Genomic DNA, 14,968 nt, shown 5'->3' with positions numbered 1-14,968 from the left:
GTGCCATATCGGAACATACCAGTTCCACTCTGGAGGTCATTTGCAGTAATGAATATTAATTGTTGAAAGGTCTTGAAGGAATTATACCCACTGGCATTCTTCTGGATTGCCATAAAGACCATCATTTTTCAGCCTGCTACGGCATTAATTAAGAAGAAAGACCATTTTCAAACAAGACATGGTCCTAACTCCAAAGGAGCAGTCCAGCCCGAACACATCTCTCTGTGCCAACAAAACTGCTGAAGGGTGAGAAAGAAAGAGGGACAGAAAAGAGTAGGGAAAAGAAGAGGGGCCAACATCTGCATGCCAAACTTAATAGGCTCCCACCCGGAAACAGGCTGATGCTCAGGAGGGGTTTTGGTATATTCCACTGAATTACTGGGAAGAGGTTGTTCTGTGTGTCGCAGGAATTCCACGTAGACTGAAGAAGGCGCGTGAAGCAGGACAGTGTTCAGGCACAATGGAGAAAATTAGTGCTAAACACAAATGGATTTGGTCCAAAACTGACACACAGATAAGGCATATTTCTCATATTCAAGAAAAAAGGCGGTTTATAAAGCTGGGAGACCAGTCACTCCCCACCCCTTAAAAGCACAGGTGGGATTGCTTTAAAATCTTTGGAAAAACAAATTCATTTTCTCCAAAACAGACTCTCAGATTAGCCACTTTTCCAGCAGCAAAAGAAAGAGGGATTTGGGCAGTAGATAGACAGGGGAAGATGACTTTTTTTTTGGGACGTTACCTACACTGGTGGCTACACAAAGAGCCCTGCTAATGTGGCTACAGCTACAGCAAAACAACCAGAATGTTTGGCTTCTTGGGAAGGCATCCTTACAGCATAGCCCAGCACTGAAGATAGAAAATAAAATGCTAAACTGGAGGAGCTGGGTCACAAAGGTTATAATGACGGTGGGAAGGTTTTAGAAGGGGACTTCAAGATGAATTCCACCTATAGAGGCATGACATGTTGAGGTGCTGTGCTCTTAGAGCACACTTACTGCAAAGATTTGAGATGTTGGATGCTCCTCTGCAAGGCAGGCCAGCTCTGTGTAAGCTATTCGATACGTCCCCTCCGATTGTGTCGGGATACCTCACACTTCTACCTGGCAAAAATGTATATGCTGATTGATGGGACCAGTTATGGCAGAAATAGTCGTTGGATTTGGCTATTTGTTATCTGTAGAACAATGGGAGGAACTAAAAGGAGAGGTCTTCAATATAAAATTGGATCTCAATATTCACCATATACAGCAGAAGGTGGTGGCACGGTTTATATTGGATGCCTGAAAAGATACATGTGTTGGGGTTAAATGAAAAGGATGACTGATGTGGGTGTGTAATGAGAAGGGGACTCTTTATCATATGCTTTGGGGCTGTGCAAAAGTGAAGGAATTCTGGGTAGATGTACTGAATAGGCTGGACATGGAAGGCTCCTGTCTACCCTGGGGGAGCCCGGTTAGCTTAAAACCAACAGTTACACGAGCTACCTTTGGCTCCTCAGGCCAACTGGTGCACTACAAGCATGCACATGTGACATTGGGCCTCATTAGGAGTTTGGAGGTAACCATGGCGCTATTAGCGCCATGGCTGCCTCCAAATCCTTACCGACTCCGCCGTGGTGAATGAAGCTATTACCGCCCCATTCCAAGGTTGGCGGGGGCGGTAATTCCCCATTCACCAGGGCCCTTGCCCATTCCCATTTGAGCCCCCATAGGGCTCAATGGGAATGGGGAAGGTGCTAATAAGGGTACAGGCGTTAAGGGAGGACCCGCAAAGGGAACTTGTAATAGGGAGGTAAGGGATTACCGATACCGGGGCCCTTACTGGTACCGGTAATCCCTTACCGCCCACCTCGTAATGAGGCCCATGAGTGTTTTCGAATTTAAATAAATAAGAATTACAACACTTCTGGAACACATTTACATAATGGATCATGCATAATGGACACATAATTAAGTGTACATGTCATATGGAAGTTAGATTTGCAGCGCACTACATACTCGCTTCTGGTTCCCCAGTGATAGCTCCTGCATACTGGGTGATGTCTGACCCACAGATGCTGGTCTTTGCTCCTACTCATCGAATCTTAATTTCAAACTCTGTTATGGTGATGAATGATTGTGTCACTTGAGACATTTTACTCAGATTAATCTTTTCTTGGATACAAGAGTTTCTGGAAAAAGTAAGGACCAACAAGCGCAGATTAATAACAAGGCCCCGGGTGTGGCTACAAAACTGATTTTGAAAAGTCTGGAAATCTAGGAAACAACTCCACAAATAGAGGGATAGACACCTGATCTTTTTATTCTGCCTGAATATGATAAAGTGATGTTTAAGAAACAGGGTAAAGGTTTTTTTTTTCCTTGGCGAAATGGACAGCTGTACGGGTGAATGAGGGTTCATGCAGTCCTTTTTGTGAACATTTTATAAAACGTACCTGCACATCTGATCTAAGAAGGGCTGAGTGTGGCTCGTACAATGATAAATCAGTGGCTTGTTTATGTATTATTTGCCTGATCTTGTTATTGAAAATAGTGGGCCTCATTACGACCCTGGAGTTAAGGGTTTAACGGCGCCGTAAAAGGTGTTGGCGCCGTTAAACCCTTAACGCCTGATTACGAGTTCCCTTTGCGGGACCCGACCTTAACGCCTGCTTTTAGCAGGCGTTAAAGTAGGGTGCCGCAAAGGGACCTTGGTGCATATACGGTGCCGCAATTTGCGGCACCGCACTTAGCGCCTTCCCCATTCCCATTGAGCCCTATGGGGCAAAAATGGGAATGGGGAAGGGCCCATGGTGAATGGGGAATTACCGCCCTGCCAACCTTGGAATGTGGCGGTAATTCCGCCATTCACCATGGCGGACCCCGGCATGGACCATGGTTCTAATAGCACCATGGTTTAGCGCCGGGGTCGTAATGAGGCCCAGGGCCTCATTACAACCCTGGCGTTAAGGGGTTAACGGCGCCATAAAAGGCTGCGGCGCCGTTAAACCCTTAACGCCAGATTCCCACTTTAACGCCTGCTTTTTGCAGGCGTTAAAGTCCAAGGCGCTAAGCGACCTTGGTGCTAATTACGGCACCGTCATTTACGGTGCCATAATTAGCGCCTTCCCCATCCCCATTGAGCCCTATGGGGCAAATATGGGAATGGGGAAGGGGCAATGGTGAATGGGGATTTACCGCCCGTCAACCTTGGAATGGGGCGGTAAATCCGCCATCCACCATGGCGGAATCCGGCATGGACCATGGTGCTAATAGCACCATGGTCCTACGCCAGGGTTGTAATGAGGCCCCAGTGTTTTTTGTCTATGGCCCTCATTACAACCCAGGCGTTAAGGGGTTAACGGCGCCGTAAAAGGTGGCGGCGCCGTTAAACCCTTAACGCCTGATTACGAGGTCCCTTTGCGGGTGGCACTTTAACGCCTGCTTTTAGCAGGCGTTAAAAAACCAACCCGCAAAGGGACCTTGGTGCTAAGTACGGTGCCGCAATTTGCGGCACCGTACTTAGCGCCTTCCCCATTCCCATTGAGCCCTATGGGGCAAAAATGGGAATGGGGAAGGGCCATGGCGGCATGGGGAATTACCGCCCCGCCAACATCGGAATGGGGCGGTAATTCCCCATTCCGCCATGGCGGAGTCGGTAAGTTACCGGCATGAACCATGGTGCTATTAGCACCATGGTCCAACGCCAGGTTCGTAATGAGGGCCTTTGGGCCTCATTACGACCCTGGCGCTAATGGTTTGTCGGCGCCGTTAAACCATTAGCGCCTGATTACAAGGTCCCTTAGCGGGTTGGAGGCTTTAACGCCTGCTTTTTGCAGGCGTTAAAATCCAACCCGCTAAGGGACCTTGGAGCTAATTACGGCAACCGTAATTTACAGGCCCGTAGTTAGCGCCTTCCCCATCCCCATTATGCCCTATGGGGCAAAATGGGAATGGGGAAGGACAAATGGTGAATGGGGAATTACCGCCCCCGCCAACCTTGTGATGGGGCGGTAATTCCGCCATCCACCATGCCGGAGACCGGCATGGACCATGGTGCTAATAGCACCATGGTCCAGCGCCTGGGTCGTAATGAGGCCCTATGTGTGTAAAATCAACTTATATTAGCGGACTAAGTGAATGGGGATTTGCATGCATTTTCAATATTCTTGAGGGCAACTACTTTTTTTATTGGATGCATTTTTTTTACTCATTTCTTTCTTTCTATTTTTACCTAGTGATGGTGTTTGTCAATGTTGTCACTATGTGACATTTAAATCTAAATAAAATATGGAAAAAAAATGTTCAAAGCACAAAATGTATCTGTTTCAACATTGACTACCAATTGGGGCACCTCTCACAGCAGGTGGACAGATGTAATGTTATGTGGCATATGTGAAGCCCTTCGCTGACATTGATGCGGCCTCAAACTGCTGAGGGCGTCTCGGACTTTCCACAATCAAGCAGAGGGTTGCATTATATGGATGATAACTAAGTCACACACAGACATGATCCTTATGAAGATACCTGGATGACTTGGGAGAAAGATGACATCTCTAGAGACTGCCTATAGCAACGAGGATTTGGAGACCCAGCCCAACAAGCAGCCAGGGACTTGAAACAAAGACAGCCTGAGCGGAGCTGGCTATGGGCCCTTTAAAAAGACAACAGGAAGTAAAAATAAATACTAATCTAAATGATGAACAGGCCCAGCTTTGACTGCCTTCGAGATGTTCTTGAGTGTTATCCAGTCCAACCTCAAAAGATCTAGAACAGAAACCCAAAACCAAACCCAAAAAAGATATATAAGGTTATCTATGAATGTTAAGTGCATGGCAGCATTATTGTTGTAGATATTTTTGGTGTCAGCATTTTTGTTGTAGCTAGTTCTGTTATCTTAATTATGACCTAGAACCCCTTGCATCATTTCCCTTATGATCATCATAACATCTAATTCCTGGTGTTACACTCAGAATCCTCAGATCGTCCAGTTGAGTGAGCACCACGTTGCCCAAGACTTGGGACCTCTATGGAGGCATGACACTTTAGAATTGGATAGGAAATGCTGTTTTCCATCTGCACATGTCTCACAAGATTGCATTTTTCCTGGAACATTTTAGGGTTGCATCTAACCTTTCTCAATAGCTCTTCGGGCAGCTGTGTATTGAGGGTCTTTAATGTTCGCCATCCAAGGCAGGGCCCCAATCGCCATCGTTACACTCAGCTTGTTGGGGCTCTTCAGCTTCTCAAACTCGTCTGTGATGTATTTGATAACCTGCAAGGAAACACACATAGACATTGGTCACAATGCATTACATCATTTAGCCCATCAAATAAATAATAAACGCAACACACACTTGTTTCCCAACATCCAATGAGCTTGCTCTGGTAACTGCAACGCTGCTTTTTCAAGCCATTAAGAGGCTTCTGTTGTTGAAAGGTGCCATAGAAGAGTCGAGGCGGTGGAAGGACTTTTCTAGCCAAAGAGCAATATTTGCTGGTTCTTAGTAAGATAGCTCAGCAGGTTAAGTCCTTTCTGCTGCAATCTGGAGTTCACAGGTCGAATACCGGCAGGGACGAATCAACCCAGGTCTATAAAGTGACTCGAGTACCGATTCGATTGGGTAATAATAATTGTATATACAAAAATGTTTTCTATATAAATCGCTTTGGATAAAAGCGGTATATAAATCACAAGTTATTATTGTTGGGTCAATTGGTGCTTTTCTGCTGGTGGCTCAATGGTGGACCGGGCAAGAACATGGTTCTAATTGTGCAAGGTGAGTTCAAGGTTACTTTGTGAATAGGTGAGCAATTCGTTTCATTTTCCACACTTTGGGCCTCATTACGACCCAGGCGGTAAGTTACCGCCTGGGCCGTGACTTTACCACCATGGCGTAAACTACGTTTACGCCATGGTGGTTGGCGGACTTACCGCCCCATTCCGACTTTGGTGGGGTGGTAAGTCCCCAATCCCCATTTACCCTTCCCCATTCCCATTTTTGCCCCATAGGGCATAATGGGAGTGGGGAAGGCGTTAATTACGCCACCGTAAATTACGGTGGCGTAATTAACTCCATGGTCCCTTAGTGCCATGGGCCCTCATTACGACCCTGGCGGAAATTGACTGACCGGACCGCAACAGCGTAAATAGCGTTTCCGCCATAGCACGAAGGAGCAAAGTGCGGCCAATCACGACCCATCGGGCACGAGCATTACGCCATGGCGGAATCCGAAAGGCTGCGATGGCGGAAATGACCCCAAAACGGCCCTTACCGCCGCCGTACGCTGCACCAGGTGCAATACCGCCACCCATCTTAGCGGTCACCGTAATGAGCGGTCACCGTAACGAGCGTGCACCGCAAATTACGGCCACCGTAAATATACGGAAACGGAAGTAAAAGCATGTGGCCGGAACGGGAAACAGCACGCCGCACAACTATAAAATCCGAATCCCAACACAACCATAAAAAATCCGACCCTGACACACATCCCAACCCGTTAGCAACCCCAGTTAAAAAAATAAATATGGGAAAGGTAGCCAAGAAAGCGTGTGACCGCAAGCGGCAGGTACACTTCTCCCGAGAGGAACTGACCGTGCTCACCGAGACCCTACAGGAAAATTCCGCCGTCGTCTTCTCCAGTCAAATGACCAGGACGGCCCTTGCCAACAAGAAGGCCATATGGGTCCTGGTGGCACAGCGCGTAAGTGCGGTGGGGACAACACCCCACACGCCACAGCAATGTCGCAAGCGGTGGGACGACCTGCGGATCCGCGTACGCAGCATACTTTCTGCGAACAGGAACATCGCCACAGCTACCGGGGGGGGTTCAGAGTCGCCCATCAAGTTGACCCCCTGGGAGGAAATCTGCGCCTCCACCATAGGAATGGAGAGCATAGAGGGAGTCGGAGGGATGGAGAAAGGAGTGCCGACATCCGGAGAATCAGGTAGGTTGGCCAAGAGAAACAATGCGAAATCCACAAACCACGAACATGTGCAGTACCATGTGACCCCATAGTGCAATACATACTTAGCCCTGACAGCGCCCTCTAAAAGTCAGAATGAACAAACAAATCAATCAAGAAGCCATAAACAACCCCTACATGTGCAGCATGCACCCCCTAACTGCAGGCAGCCAAATGAATGCATCCTCAATCCACACGAAAATGAGACCACCTCCAAGGCCCAGTCCCAAATCAGCCTCATGTACCACCCCAATGCATTTGATACGTTGCCATTCCGAATCCGACAGACCCATAACTAACGCTCGCCCCTCTTTACTCCACCACAGGGTCCGATACCAACGACGAGCTGCAGGACACCCCTACCAGCACGCCTGCAAAGAGGGCCAGGACCAACGTCCCAAGAGCCTCCACCTCAGGTGCAAGGATCAAGACACGGCAGCAGCAGGAATCAAGTGGCAGCACACTGGAGGGGACTGCAACAGGCACCCCAGCAGCCAGCAAGTCCACAACCCCAGCACCACAGGTCCCCCCAAAGAACGTATCTGATGGCACTGCCTCTGGTGGTAGCAGCACCATAGGTGACACAGCTGTCATGCCAGCATGCTCCGACACGGAAAACAGTGCTGGCGACGTAGGTACCATCCATGACCTTTCCCAATCCCCCTGCATGTTCCATCCCCTACACCATGACGAAACCACGCAGGGGCACCCTGAAGACGACGACTGGCCAACCCCCACAAGTCCTGTGCCAAGGCAACATGTGTTGAGCAGCCCCCCTGTCACACCACCGCAAATGTCCATGGCCCAGCAGAGGCAACAGTCCCTCGACCTGCTGATCGAGCAACAGCAGGAAGCGTCCACGCTACTCAAGGACCATGCAAATGAATGCGGGGGTTCCAGGGCAGCCATGGAAACATCCACCGAGACACTCAGGGCACAAATAGAGAAAAGTAGTGAGAGCCTCAGGGGAGAAATGGAGAGAAGCACCGAGAGCCTGAGAGCACAAATGGAGAAAAGCACCGAGAGCCTGAGGGGGGAACTGCATGCGACGTCCAAAGACGTCTGTGCTGAACTTGCTGCTGTGCGCCGTGTGCTCTCGGAGCTCTCACAAACCCTCAGAGACATGCATGGACGCGAGCAGGCAGAGACCTCATCCGTGGCAAGTTCCGTCCAGGGCAGCCCCCAACGCAGATCTGGCAGGAACCTGCGCTCCACGGGCAGGGGTGCCCCTGATACCCGTAGAGGGGGCTTGCAATAGCGTCTACCCACGGACAGCATGCATATTTGGACACTGGTGTTGGGGGGGGAGGTAGTAGGGTGGAGGGGGTGTGTTGGGCTTCACTGGGTGGCGGGTCCATAGGGTGTATAAATCAAATCACATCAACAATACAGCACCTCATTATCATCCAATGACATGTGTGGACATTGATATTTGCGTACGAGGCCTTCATAGGCGTACAGTCCACAATGTGCCTGTACTACACACACACAGTGCCACAGGTCCCCTTTCCGTGTAATAGGCACCATGCGTGGTTGCTAGAAGCATGCATCTATGATGCTCTGTCGGATTGCACGTGCATCCTGTGCCTCATGGACTCCTTGAGGTGCCTCCACATCCCCACCCTCATCATCATCATCATCTTCAGGTGCATGCAGTACAGCGTCAGGGGGCATGGGCACATTCCTACGTATGCACATGTTGTGCAGCATGACACATGCCATGACCATCTTAGAAACCTTCTCATGGCTGTATATGAGTGCCCCGCCAGACCTGCTGAGGCTGCGGAAACGAGCCTTCAGTAGGCCGAATGCCTGTTCTATGACCACACGGGTACGTGAGTGGGCATGGTTGTAGTCCTCCTCATGCTCGTTCTGTGGGTTCCGGATTGGTGTAAGGAGCCATCTCTTCAGTGGATACCCGGCATCACCTGTATGAGACGAATAAAGGGTGTCAGTGGAATGATAGTGCTAAGTAGCCCCCCCCCCCCTGCAAGGTCATTGACGCATCAAATGGGCCACGATGTCATGCATGGAATGAGACTCACCGAGTAGCCAGGATCTGTGCCCTGCGTGTCGCTCCATGTAGCGTGGTATTCTTGTGTTCCTCAGGACCATAGAATCATGGGTAGATCCTGGAAATCTGGCACAACAATGCGTAAATATCTTGTTGGAGTCACACACCATTTGCACATTGATTGAATGAAATTGTTTCCGGTTGCGGTACTGGACCTCCATGGCATGTGGGACAACCAATTCAACATGGGTGCAGTCGATGGCACCAATGCAACCCGGGATGCCGCCAAGTGCATGGAATCCCACTTTAGCGTTGGTAATCTCCTGGTACGTGCGTGGTAGTGTGATGTGGTCGTCGGCGTGCTTCAGGAGGGCATCGTGCACTTGGAAGAGTGTCCGTGAGAACAGTGGCTGTGAAATGCCATGCAACTGTCCCACTGTGTGCTGGTAGGTGCCTGTGGCCAGGAAGTGGAGTGCAGACACCACCTTCAGTAGGGGTGGGATGGCGGTTGGGCTATCTATCATGCTCACGAGGTCAGCATGTGTCATGTCCACAATGGCGATTATGGTGTCCCGGTCCAAACGGTAGAGGGTGTGGATCTGCTCAGCAGTGAGGTTGAACGGATCGGCTCGGAGGCGTGGGATTGCGGGCCGCCTGCGTGGTGGTAGTGGCAGTGCTTGTGGGCCTTGCTGACCCTGCCTTGCCCTCCTCCTCCTCCTCCTCCTCCGTCTCCCCTGTGCGCCCGGTTGTTGTACCTGTTGTTGTTCGTCGTCTTCTTGTAGTTGTAGCACTTGCAGTGCTATCTGGTACCCCAGGCCCAACATCGCTAGTCCTGCCGGTAGCATTTTGGAGTGGGAGTGGTTGTGGGAGGGGTTTGGGTCTGCAATATATGTGCTGTCGGCCTGTATGGCCTCCACCTGTGCTGATTGAATGAATCTGTGGCAGATGCAATCCCTTCTGGTCGAGCACGGCCCGCACGTAAGGCTGCATTTGGCCGCATGGCATCTTGGGATTGGAATCATGTATCAAATCCCGATGGCAGTGTGATGTACTTTGACTGATTTTCATGCTATGCTCCCATTGTTACACATGCTATGATTGCAGCCGCTTACATACCTGTGAAGAGTCAGTGGTATGTAGGGCTCGATCGATGGCCGACCCTCATGCAGCACAGTAACGTACTTCACCGACGGGCGTGGCGTCCCATTTGTGATTGCAGCCAGTTAGCATCATGACACACAGCCGCACTACATTGATGTAATTGTGAATGCAAGCGTTCACAGAAGCCTTTTCGACGTAATGTTGCAAGTGAGGAATTCGAAGGCCAGCATTTTGGGTTTTGAAGTAGCGGCGAGGATACGCCCACAGGTCTGGCTGGAAATGTAACGTTCTATTGTAGAATGTCCTTGGGACATGGCCCATAACGAGCAGGCAATGAATGATATGAATTGAAGGGGATGCGCAATAGCGTAGTGGACGATGAGGCAGGACGTTCCCAAATCCATCTTGCTTCACAACACTACAGATCCGGCCAGGGGCACAGTGGTTTTTGCGGACTGCATTACGCACAGACGCGATGGAAGTTTCACATATTATGTGAGTGAATATTCATGCGTTTTCATTGCGGGATGAGGGAATGATGTGTGGATGCATGGACTGATGAATCCGTTTAGGGTCTGCCATGTACATGGGTTTTTTGGTTCACTCCCCTTCCCCTGCGTTATGTGATGCAAGGCTGCCATAGTGGGACATACGTCTCTCTGCCCTTGTCGGATCCTCCCTGTCTCGACGCGCCTTCATACACTTGTGTCTAGGCACGTTACTAATCCCATGTCATGGGTTCTATCTTGACGGACGCATGCACAGTAACCGACGTTGCCAATGGTGTATTTAGCTCGATTGGTTTCGTTGTGATTCGATACTGGATTAGGGGTGTGTATATTCCTTTGGAGTGGGCTAGCATGCATATGGGTGTGGATTTGGTGTGTTGAATGAAGATTGTAATGCATCATGAGTCCCGTAATGCAATCGGTTGATTTGTGTTTCTTTTGGGTGACAGGTATCTCCTGCCCTATTGCAGATGCCATCTCTACGCCACTCCTCCAGATGGTTTTTACTCTCGACTCCTGCAGCTTCGGGTGAATCAGTGGAGCACCATTTCGATCATATGGGACGATCGCCAATGGGCCACATGCCCTTACGCTGTACTGGTGGCTAGGTGCAACATTTCGGCCTTTCAGCTCGACTAGTGCCTGCCTCATGGGACGGACCTGCGGTTCTTGCCGCTTCCATGTTGCCTTTTGGAACGTTGATGTAAGCCCTGTGTGCCATGATGGTACAGGGCGTCACACAAGTGGAAGCCGGTCAATTATTGCAGATGCAGCCCTCGGTGATGATGGTTGTTTTGGTGGGATTTTGCAAATTGATGTGGGGCCTTTGTCATTTGGATGTGCATTTAAATTGTATTCCGATATTTGTCGTGTTGCGTTGTTCTTTGCAGGTGATGTGGCGATTTTCGCTTTGTGGCGGTATGTATTGCGTGTTGATCTGCTTTGTGTTCCGCCTTCTGAGTTGAGTTGTGTGGTACAGTACTGGCCGCGTTTGCCTACGTAGCACAGTATGGTCACGGATAGAGGCTGCCATTGTGTCTGTTTCCATGATGTGCTGTTCAGGGGCGGGGGATTGGCTTTTGGCCGACTGGTGCCTGTCAGCCAGGTCGATTGGTGGAATGATGGGTTGTTCAGAATGTGGCTGGTCACAGGTGACTGTGTTTGCGTGCGTTTGTTGGAGGGGGACTGGGGTCATGTCCATTGGAATAGCTTCTGTATTGATGCCATCTGTGCCCTGCAGCTCCCATCGGCCCCTCTTGGGATGAGCCTGGCTGCTCAGTCACTCTGCCGACTTGTGTGGTACATGCTTCTGCTGATGGTTGGTTTGTTTACTGGCATGAGTACAGGGCTGGTGCAATCCCCCTCAGGATGCTGTTGTGGATGTTGCCTTGCGCTGGTGGCAAGCGATGGGGGACTACTGTTGTTTTGTGTCATGTGTTCTTGATTTTCATTTTGATGTGTTGTACCTTCACATGCCTGTGCTGCGTCAGTACGGCTATGGTGACATGCCGTACATGGATGCCCACTCACGGGGCGCTTTGAGCCCCTGCATGCTTTTCTACGTTGGCATGCATGGGTGAATAGTGGATTTCACTGGTTGCATAGTGTGAGTACATTGCGCCTGCCAGGAGTTGTGCAATGAGGCCAGGGAGTGGAGTACAGGCACTCAGTGGGCCATTTACGGTTGGTTCGCGTTGCCGTATTTCTCGCCATGGCGGAATGGTACTTTACGACGTGCTTGATGGCGTTCAGTACATGTCCGCTAGGGTCAGAATTCGCGTACCGTTGCGCCATGGCGGTGATTCCGGTTTTGCAAGGCGCGCGTGCGCGTACTTGGTGCAGTTAGCGTTGCCGTTCACTGCGGTGTCGCTAATGGCATCGTACTTTACGGTGACGGGTCATGATCGCAACGAGCGGTGTTCGATGGCGGTATTGCATTTCCGCCATCATTTTTCCATTTCCGCAAGGGTCGTAATGAGGCCCATGGATTTTAACACCTGCTAAAAGCAGGTGTTAAATCCGCCATGGCGCTAAGGGACCTCGTACTCAGGCGGTAAGGGTCGGCGCTGTTTACGCTGCCGTAAACCCCTTACCGCCTGGGTCGTAATGAGGCCCTTTGACTGAAAAGGCTGGTGCAATCACAAAATTACTTCAGTGTTGGCAGTGGGCAAATGTGAGATGCAAAAGCAGAAAGTTGCATATTGGAATGTACTTCTTGAATTGTCTAACAGACCTGCGAATAAGTCGGTACTTATACACAGGAATCGAACATCCTGAGTGCTGGGAGCTAAACAGTTCCGGCTGGATATTCCAGCGAGGCTAGCTTGACACCAATGGATACCAAGAAATACTTTTGACTGATCAGGCCAACTAAAGCATACACACCTAACGGTGGCATTAATGCTGTGTATCGGAAAATGTGCACGAATGAGAATAAGGACACATATATAAGACAAGTGTATTTGAATTTGTATTCATTTATGGAGGGGAAACATGTTTCAACCAGAAATGCACATTTTAGAACAGCTGTCCATAGGTCAATCCTGACACTGGTGCCTCACATAAGAGCAACTATCAATGGGTAGAGGCAGTCCAAATCTACGGCAAACATTGTGAAAATCTGCCGAAATACTTTTCGTGTTGCTGCTAAGTGAGGAGTTCCATAGTTAGAGAGGGTAGATCTGCTGGAACTGTTAAAATTTTCGAAATCTGCAGGTTATTTCTAAATTCTAGGTGTTCTGCAGAAAATTCCGCCCTGCAGATTTGGGCGGTCTCTAGCAATGAGTAACTGAGCAGCTAGTGTTGAGGATAAGAGGATACAGAGACCAGGGACATGCCGAGACATGTTCCGCAAGGGCTGGGCATGTGCAAGGCCCAAAAAGCAGCGGAGGTCAAGGAGAGGAAGCGAGGAGGCAGGGAGTTATGAGTGCTCCTTCTAGGCTTATGAGGAAGAACTTCAATGTAGATGTGTAGGTGTAGGTTGTGATGGCATGCTTAACATAGTGCTAGTGCGTTCCATTGAGGAGGAGCAAGGCGGGAGAAGGACCAAAAGAGAGAGGAAGGTGCTATAAGCAGTGGTCGAAGCGGGTGGGAGCGGTGCTCCTATACTTTTTGTAATTACTGTTAGGAAGAAACCTGTGCAGTTCCCCCTGGGACCACTGCAAACGATTTAAGACTACAGGTGTTTGGCAGTAAACCCACTTGGTAGCAGTCTGTACCACACAGATTCACTTGGTAGCTGTGGCTGAGCAGTCAGACTTCCCTCAAGAAGAGTTAGGCAATATACAGAGTATTCACAATAGGTCAAGAGAACACAGTAGAACAAGTAAACACTGACTAGGGCTTGGTGTAAAAGAGATATAATTATTTATTTAAAACCACATCTAGAAAAACACACAGGCACTAATAGTAAGCAATTCAAAAACACGGTCACTAAAAGATATACACTCCCTTAAAAGAATATTAGACAAGTCTTAAGTAAAGCCCCGCTTATTTTCAGACAGCGGTGAGCGCTTAACGTAGATGGCACTCTAATAACTCGTTTTAAAAAGGGAGAGAAAAACAGAGAATAAATTGAAACATATCCCAACACTTTTTCACGAACACACAAGAGAGGAAGGCAAAGTAACACCGTGAATTCAGAGTCAGTAGGCCGGATCCGCTTTAAGAGGATCAAAAACGAAATGTGTCCAAGGTCACACGGTTGCAGTGCACAAAAGTCTTGTAACGGTTCAAAAAGGAGTTGGACCAAAGAAAGGGACCAGTTAGAGGGTCAAGGCGGCCAGCCCAGTCCAGAAGGTTAAGGGGTTATTATTACCTTGTAGCAATCTTTAGAAAGGGAGGCCTGGCGGACACGGTACCTTAAAGTGTTGAGAATACTCCAGCGGGGGCAGTTGTTCCTGGCAGCGGATGCAAGTCGGTGCTTCATCCCGGGGGAAGAGAAGATCTCGTCGGGGAGGAAGACAGGAGTCCGTTGCACTGCCAGGGAAGAAACCAGCTGCAGAGTTTCTCAGGTACAAGGAGCGGTCCGTTGATTCGCGGTTCAGTGGTGAGTGGCTATCCGGCCGCCGGGGTGCTTGGCACGGGCAGTTCGACCACAAACCGGTCTGGGGTGCGAACAAAGAAGTAAACTCGTTGTGCCCACCAGTCAGGGGAAGAAGCCTCTCCAGTCGGGAGATCTTCTCTGTCGTCAGGAAGTGGTGAGTCGGTTCCGCAGGGCTCCACCGATGGTGTCGTCGTGGTAGGTCGGCTCAGCTTCTCCCTCGTCAGATTCTCAGGTCATTTGGCGACTTCTGAAGTTCCAGTCCCCAAAGCCCTGCTTTTATGCAGCATACCCCCATTCACTCAGCCTAGCTGTCAATCAACATACCAAGGTAACTCAGTCCAGGGTGCCTAA

General features: G+C 49.7%; 1 protein-coding gene across 4 annotated transcripts in view; it reads right to left on the bottom strand.

Annotated features, from left to right (window-relative positions):
* LOC138497336 (beta-Ala-His dipeptidase-like) overlaps nucleotides 1–14,968 on the bottom strand; it is a 596,337-nt gene that overhangs the window by 67,449 nt on the left and 513,920 nt on the right. For all 4 annotated transcript variants that reach the window (XM_069620733.1, XM_069620729.1, XM_069620731.1 and 1 more), the window contains one exon: nucleotides 5,115–5,256. In XM_069620733.1, the coding sequence (XP_069476834.1) occupies nucleotides 5,115–5,256 (142 nt within the window). The remainder of the gene's footprint in view (nucleotides 1–5,114; nucleotides 5,257–14,968) is intronic.

The sequence above is a fragment of the Ambystoma mexicanum genome, chromosome 5q, assembly GCF_040938575.1.
Source record: "Ambystoma mexicanum isolate Mex_15411 chromosome 5q, UKY_AmexF1_1, whole genome shotgun sequence".
In the NCBI taxonomy this organism is placed as follows: Eukaryota; Metazoa; Chordata; class Amphibia; order Caudata; family Ambystomatidae; genus Ambystoma; species Ambystoma mexicanum.
Note: the sequence above shows the minus strand (reverse complement) of the source record. Positions and strands in the feature narration are given on the sequence as shown.